Consider the following 23,760-nt stretch of genomic DNA (forward strand, 5'->3'; position numbering starts at 1 on the left):
ATATATATATATATATATATATATATAATCTTTTACTTTGACTGTCATTAGACTGTGGCCATGCTGGGGCACTGCCTTGAAGTATTTTTACTCAAATGAATCGACCCCAGTACTTATTTTTTGTTAAGCCTGATACATCTTCTATCAGGCTCTCTGCTGAACCTATAAGTTAGGGGAATGTAAACATGTCGACACTAGTTGTCAAGCGGTGGTGGAGGACCAACACAGTCATGACAACACACACACACAAAAATATATGTATACAAATATATGATGGGCTTCTTTCAGTTTCCATCTATCAAATTCCTTCACAAGGCTTTGATCAGCTTGAGGCTATAGTAGAAGACACTTGTCGAAGGTGTCACACAGTGGGACTGAACCCAGAACCATGTGGGTGGGAAGCAAGCTTCTTACCACACAGCTACACTTTTGCCTGTTATATATATAACACTAGTAGATCACAACAAATCAATTTTAAGTTGCTGGGTTCATATTCATATAGCATTATGTAAGATTAGTCTTAATAATTATTATGTATTTGAATATTGTTCAATAACAGCTGTCTGCAAATGTTTCATTGAGTGAAGTATGATCAAGAACTATTAAATTTTTCAGAATTTACTACCTCAAAGATGTACAATACTTTCCCCCAATCAAATAATTACATTCTGGTGGTAGGGTGGTACTTACAAAGCCGCCCGGAAAATGATAATTAGGATAATGCTCCAGCACACAAGTCCTTGGTTTCAATGGCTGCTGTACATGACTGTGGCTTTGAACTGGTTGGTCACCCTCTCTATTCTCTGGATTTTGCCACATCTGACTATCATTTGTTCCTTAACATGAAAAAAACATTTTGCTGGGGAAAGTGTTGCAGTGATGATGTCATATTTGCTGTTGATGACTTTTTTGACTAACATGATGAAGGCTTCTTTACCAATGGGATCTAAGCACTGCAACACCAATAAAATACTGTAATTTGTTTCTTCTATTTTATTCTTATAAGATAATTTAGGCACTTGACAACAGCAGAACAGGCTTTATTCCATCAATGTCAACATAAACAATGAAAACATTACTCATTAGGGAACAAGAGGAACTAAAACTAAGACAAATATTTTGAAAAATAAATGTAAAGAAAATACTCAATATGTATATTTAAACGTTTATTTTTTAAAAACATTTTATTTTTTTCAGCCAGTAATTGGAATTGTGTATAACCCAATCACAGATGTATTTTTTAAAGCAAGAAAAGGACATGGTGCATTTTGTAATGACAAAAAGATATCAGTGACTGGTTTAGAAGGTATTGAATGGTTATACTGACTATTTTGTTTTTAATATATTCCTTCTTAAAAGAGCAAAAAATTGGCAGAAAGAATAGGGTGTTGGTCAATGAGTTGATCAAGTGTAGAATGTTGACCAAACTGCTTTGCTGTATTTAGTTGTGACCTATGTTTGATTTTGAATTCCACGAGAGTCAATTTAACTTTTTCATCCTTATAAAAATGGAGGTCAATAAAACAGATACCAATCAAGGACCGGGGTTGTTATAATTGGCTCTTCCCTCCCTCAAAATGTGTGACCTTGTACCTGTGTTAGGAATCTATAAATTCTTCCTTAAAGGGCAATGAATTGGCAGAAACAGTTGAATGTCAGACAAATAGTTTTGGGATATTTGGTTACAATCCTTATATATTTTTAGGTTAAATTCACTGGGGCCAACTTTTTATCTTCATTTTTTTTTTAGTCAATAAAATAAGTATCAGTCAGGTACTGAGTTTGGTTAAATCAACTATACCTTCTCCCCCTCATAAAATAATTTTTAACTGTGTACCCAAGATAGAAATCAGTAAATTCTTTTAGAATATGTGTGATGAGAAACTTATTTTACACTTATATGTTTATGACTTTTTCATCATAGCATCCAGTCCACCTTGCAGGGTGGCTGGTGTTAGAAAGGGCATCCAACCATAAAAACCATGCCAAAACAGACACAGAAGTCTGGTGCAGTCTTCTACCTGGCCAGCCCCTGACAAAATGGCCGGCCCATGCTGGCATGGAAAGCGGCTGTTAAACAATGATGATTTTGTTAGAGGAAAGCAGTGAGTGCAGAGTGAAGACAAGCTGCTAATGTGCTAAACTCTTGACTTGCTTTTAATTCCTTGCAATGAGGGATGAGGAAAACAAAATTCATGTCAAATGACATTTGTAGGACTTGTTTAATAGGACATCTGTGCAATAAACAATTGTTATACATCCTGTCTGAAATTCTTGTTTAATTCAAAGGTGTCAATTTATCTAGGACTTATAACTTAGTCTATTTAATCCTTAACTACAATTTTTAAGTAGGATTATATGTTTATAGGGGTGTCATTATGATTTCTTGTAATATAGGACTAATTCTATTTTGGTTACTACTATGGTCACTGTCTCTTTTTTCAGTATTGTAGTGATGGTTAACCATCCTAGTCAATGCCTCTACAGTCATCTTCCTTATTACCATAAGCACAAAAGCCAAAGAATGGCAGAAATGGTAAAGACCAAACTGAATGTTTTATATTATTTGTCAAGGTTAATTTTAACTGAATTCAATAATGTAAATTCCCTTTATATAGTGGGGTTGATTCAAACAACTATTCTTTTTCTATGCAAATTTCCAGCCATTCTTGTGTCAGCATGGTATTACAAAACACCATTGAGTGAAATTTGGTCAATAGAAACTGTATGGAAGAAGCCTATCATTATGTGTGAGTGAGTGAATGCACATGTATTTTAGTCCTCATTAACACCACTTGGACAATGGTGGTATTTGTTTATGATCCCATAAACAAAACACTTCACTTGGCAGTTCCACCTGTAAAGACCATTAGAATAAAGTATCTTATTTGAAAACAAGAACTGGTGCCAGGAAGAATACTGCCTTAAGAAGTCACATCCAACACATGCTAGATTGTAAAAAGTAGATTGGTACAGTCCTCTGACCCATCAGATTACAACGACCCCAGTGCTCAATTGGTACTTATTTTATTGATCCCAAGAGGATGAAAGGGCAAAGTGGACCTTGGCGGAATTTGATAGTTATATTATATAAATGTGTTGAATTTTCTTTCTGTCTTATTTAGAGATAGAGTCAGCCATGTTTATTATGGAATTTGGCTCTAATAGAGAACCAGACAAGATGGCTATCAAGTTTAGGAACCTCTTCAATCTAAACAAAGCAAGTCATGGGTAAGACTTATTTTACTTTAGTTTAACAATGATATTCCATATGAAATTAGTTTTTGTTTAACTGTATCCTTACTGTCTCTCACTCCCCAGAACCTGCAAGAAGCACTTTTTTCTCTCGAACTGCAAATTTCTGGTTTTCTGCTCATGCTTCTACCTGCAAACATTAAACTACAGGTATTCAAGCTGTACATTAAGTACATTAATCTTACTGATCTGAGAAAATCTGCAAAGTTATGAAGTACTGCTCCTCATTAACTTATAAAAATAATTTTTAAAATGCAGGCTATTGTTACTAGGAATTTTTCATCCCATGTGCAACTTGGCCTAGTATACAGGAAAATGTTTCCAGAAGCAAAAAAAATGGGATAGCTTTAAGAACAAAATTTGTCTCACAATCAAAACAATAGAAGTTATAACAAATAGTACAGGTCAGTGGTATTACTTAGTATTTTAATAATTGGATTAAAACCCCTTCAGGAAATCTTTGGAGTCAACTCATAACACTTTTTTTCTCCAAAGATTTCTTGAAGAAGGGGTCCTAATCCTGGATTACTGAAAGACAAGGTAATACCAATGACCTGTATTATTTCTTATAACCTCTGTTGTTCTGGTTTATGGAAAAAAAAATTAAATGCATTTATATATCAGACAATGTTTCATGCAAACTATGTGTGTGTGTGTGTGTGTGTGTGTGTGTGCTTAATTTTAAAGCTAAAAAATGCAAGCTATAAGATATACAACTCAACTTGTATTATTTCTTATAACTTGCAATGTTTTAAGCTTTGCAAAAATTAAAAGCATTTATATATATCATACAATGTTCATGCAATCTATACTACTCAAATGTATATATACAAACACTAATGATGTAACAATGAGGTAGATTTTTTACTTTTTCTGGCTGTGTTATAATACATGTGAGTGAAATGATTAATATGCACCAGCTTATGATAGTATGGTCATATGGAATTTTTATACTAGGATATATGGCAGTGAGGTAGAGTGTTGCAAATTGTAATGCAATATGGTGAGATATATTTCTGTGGGGGGGGATGTAATATGATGTTGTATAATATATTGTAAAACCATTCTGCTTTAAGTCCTGGATTGTATATCAGACATTAAAAACTTGTTCATATCATCTGCAACTTGTTAATAAATTCTCTAATGTATATTTGATTCTGAGAAATTCTTAACAATTTTTCTGTGAGTACTGTATTCTGCTTTGTTTTTTCTTTTTCTAAAGCTTGAGAGCATATGGTTCTGCTGCACTAAATATGTGTAATGTTGCTCAAGGAGAAGGAGATGGATATGCAGAACATGGCATCCACTGTTGGGACATTGCTGCTGGGGCTGTTATTGTGAGAGAAGCAGGAGGAGTTGTAATAGATCCTTCTGGTAAGTAAATACTCTCTCTCTCTGTATATATATATATAGGAGTGGCTGTGTGGTAAGTAGCTTGCTTACCAACCACATGGTCCCAGGTTCAGTCCCACTGTGTGGCATCTTGGGCAAGTGTCTTCTACTATAGCCTCGGGCCGACCAAAGCCTTGTGAGTGGATTTGGTAGACGGAAACTGAAAGAAGCCCGTCGTATATATATGTATGTGTGTATGTGTTTGTGTGTCTGTGTTTGTCCCCCGCAACATCGCTTGACAACTGATGCTGGTGTGTTTATGTCCCCGTAACTTAGCGGTTCGGCAAAAGAGACAGATAGAATAAGTACCAGGCTTCTAAAGAATAAGTCCTGGGGTCGATTTGCTCGACTAAAGGCGGTGCTCCAGCATGGCCACAGTCAAAAGACTGAAACAAGTAAAAGAGTAAAAGAATATGGGAGAATTTACGAAAAAAACAACAACAGACGAGGACAGGTGGCGTAAACAACAAATGGATGTATTAGTTTAACGCTCAGGAATAGAGAAAGTCTTTAACGTTTCGAGCTACATTCTTCGACTGAAAGGAACACAGAAAGAAATAAGGAGAAAAAATATATATATGTAGTGGTCAGCGATCTATCATATATATATATATATATATATATATGTATTGTTCTATTTCGGGGTGGTCATTTTTTTTTTGCCAAATAAACGCACCCACTATATATTTGTTCTTCACTTGTTTATAACTGTTCTTATTCTAACTCATGTCCATTGTTTGGAAATCTTTTGTCACACATCTGTGACCTCTTCAGCAACACTTTCTGTCCACGTGTATGCTCTTGCTCCACTTAGTCCATTCTGTTCTTCTATGATATGTATCCTTATATGTGCATGCGTTTGCGTCTGAATTTGTGTGAGTGTGTCGTTGTTCTTAGTAACTATGTGGACCCTCCCCTCAGCCCCGTCCCCTCCTATGTTGCCGCTGCTGCTACCTTTACCCATATACACACACAAACACACAATAACTTCACAAACAGTCGCAACAATATCAACAACGCAACCAACAATGACCACATCAACAGCGACAACATGATGGTAGCAACGTGGGCAAATATACACAAACACAGAGATACAGGAATAGTACCAAAAGCTGGGGTAAGGGTAGCAGCAGCAGCAATGGGGGGGGGAGCTAAGGCATATAAGGATACACATCATAAAAGAACAGAATGGACTAAGTGGAGCAAGATTTCTGGACAATGGACATGAGTTATAATAAGAATTGTAATAAATGAGTGAAGAACAAATATATAGTGTCTGTGTTTATTTAACAAAAAAAACAGACCATCCTTAAATACAACAATATCTGTTTCAACACATGGTTTCACATCAAGAATCTTGCAACACAAATTCATAAACATGTATATATATATATATATATATATATATATATATATATATCATATTCATCATCATCGTTTAACATCCATCTTCCATGCATGCATAGGTAGGACACTTGATAGGAGCCAGCCAGGTAGAAAAACTACCTAAAGCTACTGTGTCTATTTTGGCAGGGATTTTACAGCTGGATGCCTTTCCTAACACCAACCACTCTGCAGAGTGGACTCACTGCTTTTTATGTGGCACTAGCATAGGTGAGGTTAGTTTTGGCATGATTTTTACAGCTAGATGCCCTTCCAAATGCCAGCCATGTGACAGTGTGGACTGGATACTTTTAATGTGGCACCAGCACTGCCTTATATAATATATATATTCCTCTTTCATCACCATAGATACCTCACCCTCCTCATGCACTATACCTGCCTCTCTCTTGTCCTTTTCCTGTCTGCTGCATCATTATTACTAATTTGGAGCACTGCATTGAGGGTGTGCACTTCATCATCTCACTTTCTCACTGGGGTAATCATGTATCTCCTATACAACTCAACACTTGTCCCTATCCCTCCATCATATTTTAGCCTCTCAACACCTGGCATATTATTATCTTGCTCAATGCTACATCCCCATTCAATTGTGAGGGTCTTGTGTGTTACTTGGTGACCTCACTAGTGCTGGTGCCTTGAAAAAAAGCACCTGATGCACTCTGTAAAGTGGTTAACATTAGGAAGGACATCCAACTGTAGAAACCATGTCATATTAAACATTGGAGCTTGATGTAGTCCTTTGGCACATTGAATTCTGTTGAACTTCCAACCCAAGCCAGCATAGAAGGTAGATGTTAAACTATGATGATATACCATCGTTAACATCATATCTCATTCTTCTTATATCCAATTTTTCTTTCAACACATTAATATTTTGTCATTCATGCACACTTGTGTTTCACGCCCAATGGAATATGTTAGCTTCATTTCTTTCTAGTTGTCACAATTCAGGACACATGTCTCACTATCATTGTTGTTTATACACAAGCATCATACAATTTACCTTTCATTCTGAGAGCGAAACCTTTTGTTATTAATGGTGGTAAAAGCTATCTGAACTTTCTCTAGCCTGTTCTGCTGGCAACTATACTTTCAGAACATCCTCCTCCACTGCTAATTAGGCCACCTTAACAACAGAAGTTATCAACTACCTGTAGGGATCTTAATGGACATTTGATAAAATCTATTTCCTGTGTGCAGTTACGCTTATTGATCCTGGGCACAAATAGAATTTAATTTCTCTGTTAATCTGCCTGTGATACTTCTAGATGCATTATCAATGTTTTTCTTTTCAGATGGTAGATTGGTAAATTTAATCATCATCTTTTAACATCCATGTTGGCATGGGTTGGACTCTCTCTGTATATACAGTTGCTGCCAGCATGTATGTATATAATTTTATGTGTTCACAGCAGCAACAGAACCCTTCAGCTCTTCTTTCTAGCAGTGTCAGTGTTCTAACACCTTCAGTTATATTTAATGACATTTATTGTTTTCCTTTTTTGGTGAAACTCTGCTAACTAGCTGCCTCCGTGGCCATTGCCAGTACTGCCTGACTGGCCTTCGTAGGATTTTCGAGCAAGATTGTTGCCAGTGCCCCTGGACTGGCTCTTGTGCGGGTGGCACATAAAATACACCATTTTAAGTGTGGCCGTTGCCAGTACCGCATGACTGGCCGTCGTGCGGGTGACACGTAAAAGCACCCACTACACTCTCGGAGTGGTTGGCATTAGGAAGGGCATCCAGCTGTAGAAATTCTGCCAAATCAGATTGGAGCCTGGTGTAGCCATCCGGTTTCACCAGTCCTCAGTCAAATCATCCAACCCATGCTAGCATGGAAAGCGGACGTTAAACGATGAACAATGATGATATATATATATATATATATATATATATATATACATACACATATATATATAAATAAAAGCAGGGTGCTTTAAAGTTCCTGGCTTTAAGGGTATTGGAACTCGGAGGCCTGACTTTCCGAGTTCTTTTACAGGTTTTAGAAAAATTGAAGGACCACTGCAATAAGTGTGTGAATCTGAGAAAGAAGTATGTTGAGTAAAATCATAATTAACTGAGCCTCCTGTACTTTCTTTTAACCAAAGCCAGGAACTTTTCAGCATCTCCTTGTATATATATATACACATGCACACACATACGCACACACACAAATCTAATCTGATCTGATGCAATATTTAATTTTTTTTTTTCAGGTGATAAATTTGATGTAATGAGCCGAAAGGTTTTAGCAGCAGCAAGTATGCCACTAGCATTAAAGATGTCTGCTGTGTTGGAAGATCCTGGATTTGAAAGAGACTAACAACAGTAAAATGAATAGGGACACATTACAGTTACTCTGCTCTTTGTTGTTGATGTTGTGAAGGCTAGACCTTACTGCCATTAGCCATTAAGTTTCAGTAGAGTTGATAGTGATCCTCTGATGGCTTCTTCTGGTCAAAATAGAAAGATGTGAATAGTTCTGAAAAGAATTAATGAGTGCAGAGTTCAGTAATTATTTTAGCAAACATCTCTTGCTTTTAATTTTGTCATGATTCACTAAAACAAAATCTACCAATGATCTATAACTGATTTTCAAAATTAAATCTATGTTTCATCTTCAATCAAACTTGTGTCATTATTCAAATTGTTTCGCTATTTTCATCATCATCATCATCATCATTGTTTAACATCCGCCTTCCATGCTGATATTGGTTGGATGGTTTGACAGTTGTCAGCCAGGTAGAAGACTATACCAAGCTACTGTATCTGTTTTAGCATGAAAAGTAGAGTGCAAATAAACTGAGACAACAACAGAAAAGATACACATTATGTCAACAGATGATGAATACGGTGTGAAAAAGTGCTGATAATATAAAGTACTTTGATTGAAGGAAGACAAGAAGTTACAAGGTCCTATCTCAGGATCTGTGTCTACATCTTATTGATGAGATAACAAAGAACTGTGGCAAGAGGCAAATGACTAAACAGTAGATCCATCTAACCCATGCCAAAGAAGATAAACAGATGTTATAACTGTTTCTAGGGGAAACACAAGGTTTGAAATTTGGGGGAAGGGGTCAATACCATCAACCCAAGTATTCAACTGGTACTTTATTTTATTGACTCTAAAATGGATGAAAGGCAAATTTTACCAACCCTAGTGAGACATGAACTCAGAACATAATGAGCTGGAAGAAACTATAAAACATTCATTCTGATGTTGCAATGTTTCTGCCAGCTCATTGCTTTAGAGCAGATGTTAAAATAATAATAACAGCAATGATGGTGATGTTGGCAGAGGCAGCAGCATTCATTTCACGACACTAGAAACATTTTGTTCATTTACTAATCATAGAATCATCAGTACTGTATCTTTCAGTAAAGTACACAGCTCAAAATATGAAATGTTTATAATCAGAGCTGAGTTATTAACTTTGATGGAACAACTTTTATGATTATTAACCTCATCAATGATTTGTAAAACATTAGTTTGACCTAGTCTGATATCTGGTCATCATTCAGCACCATATTTATTATGTACATATGCTATGGCAAGTATTTGTATGTGGACCATGATGTAGTGGAGAAGAGAATTGAAAGCTTGAGTCAAATACATGTTCATGCCTGAACACTCATACAAAGACATAACAAATATAGCTCCTAAAGAAATAAATCCATTTGAAATGAAGTACTGTACAAAATACATAAAGTTAACACTTTAAAATGTTATTCCATCAGAAAATACATCTCTGCTTACCTTACTTGACTCATTATTTTACATTTGGATAATCAACATTATGAGGGACAGCCAACAGTAAAAATAATTGCTTCAACAAGCAGCAATCATCATCATTTAACATTCACTTTTCCATGCTTGCATGGGTCAAATAGAGCTTATTTGAGGCAGATCTTTCTATGGCTGGATGCCCTTCTTGTAGCCAAACCACACCTGTTTCTAAGCAAAGTAATATTTCTCCTCACTAGACATGCTCTTGCAGAGTATTGTAAATAACACTGCTTGTATGACAGTTACACTCACAACTATCACATGATGTCAAGGCACACATACATGACTGGCATCTTTTAATTTCTCTCTATCAAATCCACTCACAAGGCTTTGGTTGGCCTGGGGCTATAGCAGAAGGCACTTGCCCAAGGTGCCATGTAGTAGAACTGAACCCAATGTGCTTAGAAAGCAAACGTCTTACCACACAGCCATGTAAAAGAAATATACTAAATCAGTGAAATGAGAACTTTATTTACTCAGATTGAACATGATTTTCTTAGATTTTTCCACTTCCTTTTTTCCTTTCATTGAACCAAATGAAGAGAAATTCACCAAAAAGAAAAAAAAAACAGTCCTGTATGAGTTAAGACACTTAATTACAGTGTGAACTTTTACCTGCAACATCTCACAGCTTGCATTTAGATGAATTTACAAAAGTAAACTCTCTAAATATTAGTGATGGCATTTGAAACACTTGTAGTCCCACAGGAAACAACTGATGTTCCCATGTCAGCTGGCAAGAAAGGGTATTTATCATGTCAACAGAAACCACTGTTTAGCATGACAATTGGCAAGAACTGGTATTTACAGTAGCAACAAACAAAAACAAATAATTTACAGAATTATATTACAGGAATTGTTAAGAATGTTGATCAGGAGTAACTGATGTTCGCAGTGACTCTAGAGGAGATGTAGTTCTATCAGCTTAAATAATTTGATATTAATAATGACAGGACTCTGAATGTTACACTGTCAACTGCCTTTGCAGTATCAAAGAATTACATTATGATTAACAGTGATGATTAGTACTCAAGTTAATAGGTAAACATCACTGAAGTTTGAGAATAAAACTATAACAAAATTACCTCTTGGCAACAATGATGTATTATCAGGATAGTGATGCTACAAATTTGAGTAATTCATTCTTTATAGTATTTTCACAGGCTTTACATACTGTATAGTGGACTTGGGATTTTTTAATCATTTCGCAGACTTTTGAATGAGGCTTAGGGCTGGGTTGTAATTCCTTAAATATTTCTATCATGTCTGTTAATGGCAGTTCTTTAAAGTGTTGGCGATCTTGAAGAATAGTGGGCAGTATTGTGTCACCAGATTTCATATAATGGGCTGTTGAAGCAATAATCATCGGCTCTTTACTATTGGTGGACTTTTGGTATCGGTCAGCAACAACCTTCGCTACTGCTGTGTGAGTATCAAGAAGATATCCTGAAAAGAAAAAAAAAGTACAAAATACTTTTATCTAACTTTTCACATCATAATTTGTAACTACTGTTCATTAAATAAATCTTAAATGTATTATTAAATTTAATAACTTATGATACAAAACTAGCGAGAAAGAGGAGGAGAGAGAGAGAGAGAGAGAGAGTTTAGCAGGGTCAGTAGTTCAAAGGTAGTAGAGCTAGATTTATTACTTTGATGTTCTGGTATTCAGCTGTCTGCAAGTCTTTGCTTTACCAAACACTATAACTGACACAAGAGCCAGGACTTGAACTTAATTTACACAAAAACTAGGTTAACCTAGTGGCAAAATCATACTGGTATCCTACAACAAAATGAATTTACTTATTTTTTCCTCATCTCCTATTGACTATATACGAAGCTTAATGAAAATATTTTGATGCATGATTCATTCATCATTATCTTCATCATCAATTAACATCTATATTCCATGTTGTAATAAATTTGTCAGGATCCAACAAGTCAGAGAACTACATCATACTCCAATATCTATTCTGGCATGGTTTCTATAGCTAGGTGTCCTTCCTGATGCCAACAACTTTACAGAGTGTACTAGGTAGTCTTTGTGTCACTGGCACTAGTGAGGTTGTCATGTTGCTTACAATAAAAAAACCCTTGATTGAGTAGGGTGTATTACTGAGGGAAATGGTTTATGCCAGTTGTTGAGAGGCAAGCATATGATAGAAAGCTAGGAATAGGTGTCTTGCTGTAGAGGAGATATATGCTTACCCCTGGCTGGTTAAGGACGTTTCTCTCCACTACAATTCTTTAAGACTCAGCATTTAGCAAAATATAGTGTCCTTCTAATATATTAACTTTTCCTATTCTCCAGGAATTAAAAAAAGTCAAGTAGCACAAAACTGAATTTACTTTATTCTAACAGTGTTACTAAAATTGGTAAGCAGCAGAAGTAGCATCTCAGTTACTAGAAATGGTAAGCACAGCTGAACAGAAACAGATTTAGCCACCCAATAATAATAGGAGTTATTCACTGCACAGCAGTCACACTGCATTTTCAATTTAATGTATTTAATCAATGATTTCACTCAAGGTCATCAGTCTCACATGAGAGACTCCCATATCTGTAACAAACTAGCAAACTATGAATCAAGCCTAATGAAGGAGCCCCTCTGTGGTGACACAAGGACTGCTAAAAATAACAGTAATATTTCCATCAAACCACAGATTGCCATATTAAAAGAGCACAGATAATGTAATCTGCAGTGTATTATACCTGATAAATACAGGATGTTCTTTACTTGAATATGTTTAACCCTAGGTTTGTTTGATCAGGGTTTGGCTGCGGCAAAACAACCATTGCTACAACCGATCAATTTACAGATAATTTGTGTTACTTTGGTTGAATCTTTCTGAGTTTTTTTTAACCATTCCTCTGTCAGTTTTTCGTGAGTTTTTCAATGCCTTATACTGGATAACCATAGTGCAAGTAAAGGGATATGAACAAAGCCATTGCAACTTTTCATCTAATATGATAAAACTAAAAGCTTTCAAGACTTGAGAAATGATAGTACTAAAGTTTAGAAAAATTAGTTTATGATTGTCATTTACCAGATGTTTTATATGTTGTCAGAATGGCATCCAAGCAATCTTCTTCTGAGCACCAATCAGCATACATGTCAGACCGAATTCTATTCAAAATCTACAAATATGAAAAAAAGCATAAATAAAAAGTGACTGATAATGATTTTTAAGAAATGGGTTTGGAGGAAGGAAACCCCATTGTCAATAATATGTGATGAAAGAAGGAGCCCCACAAAAATAGCCTGGTGAAAATGTTTAAAAATAATGAAATAATTATCTCCATAAATATTTCTTTTTACAGATGTATGAGACTTATATTAGAAGGGCATATAGTCATTGCATTGATCCCAACAGTTTGCTGATAGCTATTTTAGTAAACCCTAGAGCAATGATTCCCAACATGGGCATATGCCCCACCAGTGGGACCTAGTAAAATTGTGGCAGAGCATGAGATCCAACATCCTTTCTGTTTTTTTTTAGTGGGACATGGAATTGTGAAAATCTTTTTTCCACAACAAACATACTACACCTATACTTAGCCAAGCCAAACATACTCTGTCAAGATTGTTTGCTACATTATTTACGTTGTCCTCATTTTGTTTATTGTTAACACAATGTTTTGTCGTCATCAGGTGTCTTGGGGAAATTTCAAACCTGGGTTCTCATTTCTAAGGTATTTTTTGATGCTATTGTTATTATTATTATTCAGGTCACTGCCTGGAATCAAACTCGGAATCTTGGGGTTAGTAGCCCGCACTTTTAACCACTATGCCATATACCCGTGGGCAATTATGGAGTGAATTTTAGGGCTTATAAATCTAATATTTTCCTATCCTTCCTTAATGCCGGCTCCCATGTGCTACTCATATCTGCATTCGGTCTGCTTAGGAGGTTGTTGTGTCCTAGCATATGTGCTGCTTCTTTTAGTTTTTGTATTTTCCAGTGGTGTTCTCTGTCTATTATTTTAACTTTATCCCACAGGGGGAGGTGGTCTCCATTTTCCCATACATGATCAGCTATACCCGATTTATCAATATCTCCTCATGTCACAGCTTTGCGATGTTTGTCTACCCTTATTTTGAGGGGGGTGGCATGTTTCGCCTTTGTATAACCTACCATAGCTGCATGGGATGGAGTACACGCAGTCTTTGGTCGTATTCTCTTCTATTGGTAGTTTTACTCGAAGGCGATATTTGCAAAGTGTTGTATTACTCTTGAATACTGTCCTGATGTCATATGGTTTGACAGAAACTGATAAAATCAGAGGCAGCACCAGACTCCATTGTTATAAAAAATTATAATGATACAGTACGTGATGAACACATTGTTTGGATGGATACATGAGGTGAAAGAAAAAAAAAAGTAATGAATAACATTAACAAGGAAAATGATTTATGCAAGGTGTAGAATTTAATGAGGTTTTTCAACAATCGAACAGAAGATATATTAGCAATGTTTGAAACAAATGCTTTAACTTACTTGATTATTAACTTGAAAACAGCCATGATCTTTTAAAGATTTATTATACTGTTTCACAAGGTGAGTTGAGTTGCCGGAGATATGGTAAAGATATCTTTCAAGATTCGATGGTATTAGAATATCAATAGAGGGAGAGATGGTATGTAATAAGCTACGTCCATGCAAGAAATAACAGCCAGTCTTCATGAAATCAGTAATAATGTTATTTTCATTGTTTGCACAAATGATTTTCTGAAAAGGAATACCCATTTTCTGGGTGGAATAAAAGAAAGTATTTTACAATCTAAAATATTCATACTTACATATAAATTACGTATGGGAAACAAATTAAAATAATTATGGGAAATATTTAAACTAGATACAGAAAACATAAATTAAGTATAGTAAGAATAATTGAATATGATGAACATATTAAATACAGAAAAAATAAATTAAATACAGTAAACACATAAATAAACTAAACAAATTCTGAAAAAAAATGTATGCATTCAATAAAGAAAACATAAATTAAATATTGGCTTCAAATTTTAGCACAAGACCAGCAACTTTGGGGGAGGGAGGAAGTTGATTGCATCAACTCCAGTGTTCAACTGATACTTATTCTATCAACCATGAAAGGATGAAAGGCAAAGTAGAGAGAACATAAAGACGGATGAAATGCTGCCAAGCATTTTGTCTGGAGTGCTAACAATTCCACCAGCTTGCCACCTTACATAAATTAAAGATTGCAAATATATGAATTAAATATGAGGAATATGGCAAGCAGTCAAATATAATAAACATAAATTAATGTGGAAAATATAAATTAAATAAATAAGAAAATAAATCAATTCAGAAAACATAGACATTAAATATGTGAATATTTGGTGGACGAATAATAAAAAAGCATTAAAATTTAGATGAGAATACATTAAAAAAAGATAAATGCATTTTTATATTTTGCATATTGAAGTGGGATTCCTCTGAAGAATCTCTGGAGTAACATTACTTAACAGGTTGCATAGCATGGACATCAGATACTCTCTCCTGGTTGAGCTGCTATTTCTCTACATTGAGAGGTCACAGCTTCAGTACTATGGACATGTGGTTAGAATGTCACAGGAAAGACTTGCAAAATGGATTTTTTCAAGTTGAGCCAACTGGCAGGAGACCAAGAATGGAATGGTTGGATAATATCCATAGTTTCATTTGGTTGTGCTTGGGAATGCAGTTGGAAAGTCTAATGACAGTTGTTTCTGATAGACCTCTATGGAGAAGGTGCTTGCAGACTCTACATCCATGATTCTCCCAGGAATAGTGGCAGAGAAGATGGATGGATGAAATATATCATGGTTATTAATTCATCTTTTGATCAAGATGCTTAATATTCTGCAAGGAAGGAGTGAAGTCAATAGAGTCAATCCCAAAATATCACTGGCATTTATTTGTTGACTTCCTAGATTAGGGGAGAGACAAAATCAAATTGCACAGTCCCACAAGATTAGTGACTAGGATTAGAATAGATGAAACTAAGTACTGTAATCCATCTCCTGGCTTAACATCACCACCAGCACTTTGAGGGCCTTTAGCAAAGTCCCCTCTGTTACAAACTACGTTCCTGGTTTGAAGGTACATTCCTCTCACCCATCAATCTTGGAGGCCCTGTAACAGATCATGGGCACTGCTTTCTCTCCTGACTAAAAGATAAAGATAGAAAAAGCTGTAGTTACATTGACTTAGATGTTTCTACAGCTTTATCTTATATATCTGCTTTAAAACTAATAACTATTTACCTATTTAAATAGTTAATAGTTTTAACAGCTCTAACTGTATTTATGCTTTAAAAATATTATTTTACTTGGCAAAGATGAAAATAATAAAAATAAATACTTTTAAATACAAACTAGAAAAATCACAAACTTCTTCAGAAAAATATATTTAGAATCAAGTTATTTTAAATGCTGATATAATATTTATGAGTCTTTCTAATGAGAAAGAATATAGATAACTGAACCAGACAACCAGCTGAGAATTTAGCTGTTTGTCTGTTTGTCTGCAATTAATGATACTACATATTATCTATAACTAGGCAGGGTACCTATTCAACTGAATCTACCAACCATGGATTGGTTAGCTCACCACTGTAAACAGCAACACTGTAGAATAGATGAATCTTTCTTTAGCATGTACTGGTGAGTTTAATTCATCCTTTGACAGAACAACTACTTTCAATTAATCGACATCCTAACACACACACACACACGTGTACATATATACACAATAGGCTTCTTTAAGAAGACCCTTAACCAAGGTGTCACGTAGAGGGATTTAACCTGAAACTATGTGGTGGGGAAGCCAGCTTCTTACCACACACTCATGCCTGTGCCTAGACAAGATGTTTTCTCACTCATTCTAAGTTACAAAAATAAGAGATAAGCAGGCACCCAATAAATCTTTGTGATTCAGAGAAACGATTAGCAAGATTAACCCTTTTGAGACTAACCATCTTGAAACTACTCCTAGATCTATGATACAAATTTCTTGTCTTAAAATAATCTAAATTAAAACCTTCCAGCAAAATCTCATGTTAACTTATGTTCTAAACATTAGCTTAATAAAACCAACTTTAATGAATTTTTCATTTAAAATATGATTTGAACGAAGTTTTAGGTTAAAATAATAAAGATAGAAGTAGCACATATCTAAACGATGCAATAGTTCAAACTAGAAGATTTTAGACTAAAACGTTTATTTAAAAGAAGTCTCGTGAAAATATTGCGTAAAGAAAAGGAAGAGAATAAATCGATATAAAAATATGAATGAAAATTTTATTATGAATGAAAGATTAAAGTTTATATAAGTCATAATAAAACAATTAATGATATTGTATAATCAAAGAAATTAAATAAAAAGACTAGTTATTTATCCCATAAAATAAAAAGAAATATTAAACAGTATTAATGGAAAAAATTCAACCCTAATCTAATCAAAGTCGTAGTTTAGGCTAAGATGATACACTTATTACTAATTAATTTAGTGTTAAAAAAGGTATCGACTAAAATTATCATTAAAAATCAATTGAATAGTATAAAAATACATATTTTTTTCAAACAATGATATCAAGTCATTTAACAAAGTTAAAAACGATACTTATCACTACGCTGCTGAGCAGAGGCCAAAAACTATAGGTCAATCTCTCTGACTTCACATATCAGTAAAATCATGGAGTGAATCATCAGAAAGAAGTTGCTAATGTTCCTAAAAGAAAATGACCTACTAAACAATACACAGCATGGCTTCCGTCCAAGAAGAAGCTGCCTTACATAACTCCTACAGCACTATGACTAGGTTTTGAAACAGCTGCTTGACAATTTAAATGTCAGCATGGTATACCTTCACTTTGCAAAAGCATTTGATAAGGTAGATCATGGCATGATATGTCATAAGCTATGGGACCTTGGCATTGCTGGTAAACTGGGAGAGTGGCTGCATGACTTCCTTAAAGACAGAAGTTAAGTAGTTGCAGCCAATGGTGCTCTTTCTGAGGAAACTCAAATCTCAAGTGGTGTCCTCCAGAGAACTGTTCTGGGACCATTACTGTTCCCAATAGCCCTCTTAGACATGCTCATGGTCACTCGGACAGCCACTGTCACTAGCTATGCTAATGATACAGAATTATCACAGGCAATAAAAAAATGAAGATGATGTTGCAAGCTTACAGTGAGACCTGAATTCAATAGATAAGTGAGCCAAAATAAACAGCATACAGTTTGATGCTGGAAAATTTCAAGCAATGCACTATCAACTCATGAATGTACTACAGCCTGCATATACAGGACCCAAAGGCACTACAATCCCAGAGTCACAGGCAGTGAAAGATTTGGGGATCAGTATGTGCAATGACGCATCATTTTATATGCACATTGCCAAGATGGGAGCAAAGTGCAGACAGCTGGTAGGATGGATACTGAGGACCTTCAAGACAAGAAACCAAGAAGCTATGTTGACCCTGTGGAAAACTTTTGTTCTCAGTCACCTGGACTACAACTCCCAGTTATGGTCATCACATAGTACCAGACTAACAGCGGAGCTTGAGGCAGTCCAATGCCATTGCACTAAAAAGACTGAAACAGTGCAGCGGATGAGCTACAGGGATAGACCGAGAAAACTGCAACTTTACTCTCTGGAGCGAAGGCATGAGAGGTATGCAATAATATACATATGGAAAACTCAAGAGGGGCTAGTACCTAATTTCGGCCTTAAGTGTTATACAAATGCCAGAACTGGCTGCTATTGTATTGTACCAATGGTACCATCCACTCCATCTAAATTCAGGACCAGGTACTGCAATAGTCTAGGGTTCAAAGGCCCACAGCTCTTCAATGCTCTGCCACAAAAATTAAGAAATCTGCATAAGTGGAAGTAGATGTCTTCAAAAAGGAACTAGACATCTTCCTCTCTACAATACTGGATAACCAACAGCCCAACATGAGGTACAGACGAGGGCAGTGAAATCAAACTCCTTTATACACTAAATGGGCCAACAGCTGGGGCAAAGACACATACAGGAGTGGTGATGTGAAACATCCCAGACTGAGGAAATCAAAAAGACCGTAGTGGTGTTCCAGCATGACCGCAGCTGTATGGCTGAAAAGAATGAATACATGCATGCATGCATGCATACATGCATACATACATACATATGCAAGACTTTTCTCAAGTTTCAAATGTGAATTTGTCTGTGTTAACTACATCCCAAAGATGGAACCTTGTATCTTTGTTAGAAACTGGCTCCCACCTCAGTGGGAGATTTATAACTATTAAAAAATAGAAGAGACATACATACATACACATATACAGTTTTTAAACATAGCATGTACATTAAGAGATGTTGTTACCTTTCAATGATGTATTTACATTAAGCATGACACTTAGATGATTATTGTATATATGTTTATATATGCTTTTACCTTAGAGTAATATGCTGCCAACACATTCCCAAAGTTTCCGGTTGGAATACAAATGTTAACAGGATCACCAAAGCAAATAACACCTGTTTTAACCATGTTCAAATAAGCTGCAGTATGGTGTACCACTTGTGGTAGAAGCCTTCCCCAGTTGATGGAATTGGCTGCACTGGAAAAGAAACAAATCATTGTTTACCAATGACATCTGGTTGTGAATAAGTAATAGACAAAATGTTTTTTTTTCTTTTTCTTTATACTGATTTCAAATTTTGGGACAAGGCTAGCAATTTCGGGGAAAGGGATAAGTCAATTACATCGAACCCAGTCTTCAACTGGTACTTATTTTATTGACCCTGAAAGGATAAAAGACAAAGTTGACCCCAGCAGAATTTGAACTCAGAATGTAAGCACTGGTGAAAATGCTTCTAAGCATTTTTGTCCAGCTTGCTAATGATTCTGCTTTTGAGAAGGGTTCAAGAAAAAAAAAAATGGACTGCATTATACTCCAGTATCTGCTTTGTATATTCTAATTTCATTTTTAAATCAATTTGTGAACTTGTGTCTGAATAAGAAGTCCATCTTTAATCTAGTTTAAACTAAATGAAATAAAATCTATGTGCATTACACTAACCTGAGAGATAAATTATATTTTGATTCAAGAAAATCCTTTAATTCTTTGTCTTGAAAAATATTCTTTACTGTCTTCTGGCAGAAGTCAAAATCTCCATCAACTTCTGAAATGAGAAATAATTTATAAAATATGTTTCATTTCCACTCACAGTAAAGAAGCATTTTTCTCTATTTTAGAGAATCACACTAAAACACAGTAATGAACATATTTATTGACTGAATATGAAGATAAATAACAAATATACCATAATTACTGACCAATTAGAGAAATTCCTCAATAAAAGTGGAATGTAGATGTTGCAAAGACATCTTTAAAAGACTGTTTCGATATGTTTTTTTTTTCTTTTACTTGTTTCAGTCATTTGACTGCAGTCATGCTGGAGCATCACCTTTAGTTGAACAATTCGACCCAAGACTTATTCTTTGTAAGCCTAGTACTTATTCTATCGATCTCTTTTGCCAAACTGTTAAGTTACAGGAACATAAACACACAAACATAGGTTGTCAAGCGATGGTGGGTGGACACAAACATATACATATATGACAGGCTTCTTTCAGTTTCTGTCTACCAGATCCACACACAAGGCTTTGGTTGACCCAAGGCTATAGTAGAAGACACTTGCCTAAGGTGCCATGCAGTGGGACTGAACCCAGAACCATGTGGTTGGGAAGTAAGCTTCTTACCACACAGTCACACCTAGATGTGTTTAAATTTCTGAAATAAATTATTGAGATAATAATTTAAATTTTCTGAAGAGTTAACCTTACATTTTCTCTTTAACCAGGTTTTAATAAGCTCATTCTTGAGACTTTCAATACTAAAATTCTTTATAAAAAATAATGCCTAGAATTTAAATCTAACACATAGAAAATATATATATAAGCAGGAATTAGACTCATAACTTGAAATTGGAATAATTGAAGAAAATATAGTGAAAATATACAGAGAGCCCAAGACTGAGGTGGCTGGATAATATTCATAGTCCCAGTTGGTCATGCTTGGGAATGTATCAGAAAGTGTAATGACATTTGCAACTGATAGGACTTTATTGAGGATTCTACCCCAACAGCCCTTTGAGGAACAGTGTGTGGAGATGATGAGTGGAATATTTAAATAATCTGGTGTTGAATTGGCAGTCATTACAGCACTGTATAGAATACCTCGTAGTTTTTCTTCTGACACTTGGTATTTCGAGATCAAATCTCACTGAAGTCATCTTTGCTTTTTATCCATTTAGAGTCAATAGAAAAGTTACCAATCCAAGGCAATGGACTGACAGAACTTTAAGAATGTTGGACCACATGCTTTGTGATATTAGTTCTGGCTGTCTTAGTTCTGAGTCAAATTCTGTGTAGATGCCCTAAAAAACATACTCACCAATCTCCATGTCTAGAGTGGTCAGTAGAGCAAATCCCCGAAGCAAATGCCAGTATCAAATAAACAGTACTAGGTTGAGTTAAGAGAGGGATTCCTCCCTGTACAGTGATATATATATACCCTTGTAAAACAAGTTTTGGGCAGTCATTCAATGATCAAAGACATATAGAAATAACTTAATAACCTAATTCAACTTGGATTGAAGTTGGAAAATTCGAACTTACACTCATAGTGAAATTAATTTGAAGGCTAATCTTTAGTATCGAATAACCATAGCCAAAACATCCATCATGTAGAACATAACACATGTTTATTTTATTCCGAAACTGCTTTCAGTAGCTCAGACACCTTTGTTAAAGAGTTTTCTTCCTGGTTTTCTTTTATTTTTTATAGCCAAGTTATTAACTTTCCAATATTCTGCAAAAAACATACCTCGATTAAGGGGAAATATGATCTTGCTTGGAAACAGGTGAGGGCACCCAGCTGTAAGAAAATCTACTTCAATAAATTCTATCCAACATATGGAAAAGTGGACGGCTGTGTGGTAAGTAGCTTGCTTACAAACCACATAGTTCCGGGTTCAGTCCTGCTGCGTGGCATCTTGGGCAAGTGTCTTCTACTATAGCCTCGGGCCGACCAAAGCCTTGTGAGTGGATTTGGTAGACGGAAACTGAAAGAAGCCCGTCGTATATATATATATATATATATAATATATATATACTTTTGTTATTTACACCACCTGTCCTCGTCTGTTGTTATTATTTGTATATTCTCCCATATATATATATATATATATATGTATGTGTGTATGTGTTTGTGTGTATGTATTTGTGTGTATGTGTTTGTGTATCTGTGTTTGTCCCCCCAACATCGCTTGACAACCGATGCTGGTGTGTTTACGTCCTTGTAACTTAGCAGTTTGGCAAAAGAGACCGATAGAATAAGTACTAGGCTTCCAAAGAAGAAGTCCTGGGGTCGATTTGCTCAACTAAAGGCGGTGCTCCAGCATAGCTACAGTCAAAAGACTGAAACAAGTAAAAGAGTTAAAATGATTACCATGATGAGGAATTAAAGGGTTAAGCCCCATTCATAAATCCAATGTAACCCCATTATTATGCTGTAAACTTCTTCTGTCACTGCAATTATAATGGTTTCTGCTTTCTGTTGCATTTATCGCAACTCTTTCTATGATGCTCAATGCATTTACCTTCTCCCAGGCCATGTAGCAAACAGTCCAAATAATCAAATGATGTCATTCCTCATAACCACATAACAAAAGAATTTTTTTCTCTACTTATACAAGATTCAACTTCAATATTAATCACATTCACCTCAAACATAGATCTCCTTCACTCATCACTCTCCCTCTCTTTCTCTCTCTCACTCATCATTCTCCCTCTCTTTCTCTCTCTCTCTCAGACTAAGCTTTATTACTTCCCCTGAGACAAAGAAAAAATGTCTCTCTTTAGATTGTGTTACAACTGAAACGGCTTAAGCAGGAAGCAATTAAGAGTTGTCCAATGCTAGTCAATTTCTAAGGAATTTAATTTTCTTTTAGTATCGTATTTCTGTTGAAATACACTGCCTTTGTTTCAATTAATGTTGAAAATAATAAAGAATTTTGTCAAACCACTCTGTCATTTATACCTTTTAGTACCCTGATTACTCTGTCAGTTGTGATGCTTATCTAATCACATTGCTCTGAATTATTCACATATCATCTTGTAGCTTTGAGATTTCAATGACATGACTGTTTATTTTTAGAATGACATTGCAAGGCATGTGTGAGAAGTTGAATCTGGTTGGTTTGAACATAGAAGAGGTAAAATATTTGGGTTGGATATGGCTAGTTTAAATGCTAAAGGTTAAACTTGTATTTGGGACATTAAATTAACATGAAGATTGGATGAAACATTTTAAAAGACAGAGTTTATCATAGAATCAGGGGCAATCTCAGGTGAGTTAACTGAAAATATTAATCAAAAGGATTAATATTTATCACTATTGAGTTCTCCTGATCTGCTATCTCCTCTGCAATAGAAACATTTGAATTCATTGCCTCAAGGCATAACAAAGCCACAGGAGGAACAATAATTTATCTACTTGGTTATTTGTTGACAACAGACACTCAGTCGGCTAGGATAACTAATAATGTGAGAATCCATTCAGTAATTGATGCATGCATTTATAGCAAACTAATATTTTCCTTTTAGGAAAAACTAGCTGTGAAAATCTAGAATCAAATCAAAACAGGAGAGCACAATAGAGAAAATAGAAGAGAAATAAAAAAAATTAAAAAAAACACAGACACACACATATGTGCATGCACACATATGTAAATACAAACGTGTATATATACACACACACACACGCACACACACACACACACACACACACACACACATATGTAAATACAAACGTGTATATATACACACACACACACGCACACACACACACACACACAC

At 35.3% G+C, this 23,760-nt stretch overlaps 2 protein-coding genes across 9 annotated transcripts in view; one reads left to right on the plus strand and one right to left on the minus strand.

The window, feature by feature from the left end:
• The window catches only part of LOC106879894 (inositol monophosphatase 1), a 39,201-nt gene extending 30,521 nt beyond the window's left edge, over nucleotides 1-8,680 (plus strand). For all 6 annotated transcript variants that reach the window (XM_014929637.2, XM_014929636.2, XM_014929635.2 and 3 more), the window contains 4 exons: nucleotides 1,198-1,306; nucleotides 3,126-3,231; nucleotides 4,478-4,629; nucleotides 8,268-8,680. In XM_014929637.2, coding sequence (XP_014785123.1) covers nucleotides 1,198-1,306; nucleotides 3,126-3,231; nucleotides 4,478-4,629; nucleotides 8,268-8,374 — 474 coding nt within the window. In that variant the 3' untranslated portion in view covers nucleotides 8,375-8,680. The remainder of the gene's footprint in view (nucleotides 1-1,197; nucleotides 1,307-3,125; nucleotides 3,232-4,477; nucleotides 4,630-8,267) is intronic.
• A 1,612-nt stretch (nucleotides 8,681-10,292) lies between these two features.
• Nucleotides 10,293-23,760, minus strand: part of LOC106879896 (threonine synthase-like 1) — an 89,534-nt gene continuing 76,066 nt past the window's right edge. For all 3 annotated transcript variants that reach the window (XM_014929641.2, XM_052966431.1, XM_014929640.2), the window contains exons 7-11: nucleotides 19,919-20,021; nucleotides 19,291-19,456; nucleotides 14,342-14,593; nucleotides 12,890-12,980; nucleotides 10,293-11,287 (exon numbers count right to left, since the gene is read on the minus strand). In XM_014929641.2, the coding sequence (XP_014785127.1) occupies nucleotides 10,950-11,287; nucleotides 12,890-12,980; nucleotides 14,342-14,593; nucleotides 19,291-19,456; nucleotides 19,919-20,021 (950 nt within the window). In that variant the 3' untranslated portion in view covers nucleotides 10,293-10,949. The remainder of the gene's footprint in view (nucleotides 11,288-12,889; nucleotides 12,981-14,341; nucleotides 14,594-19,290; nucleotides 19,457-19,918; nucleotides 20,022-23,760) is intronic.

The sequence above is a fragment of the Octopus bimaculoides genome, chromosome 3, assembly GCF_001194135.2.
Source record: "Octopus bimaculoides isolate UCB-OBI-ISO-001 chromosome 3, ASM119413v2, whole genome shotgun sequence".
Lineage (NCBI taxonomy): Eukaryota > Metazoa > Mollusca > Cephalopoda > Octopoda > Octopodidae > Octopus > Octopus bimaculoides.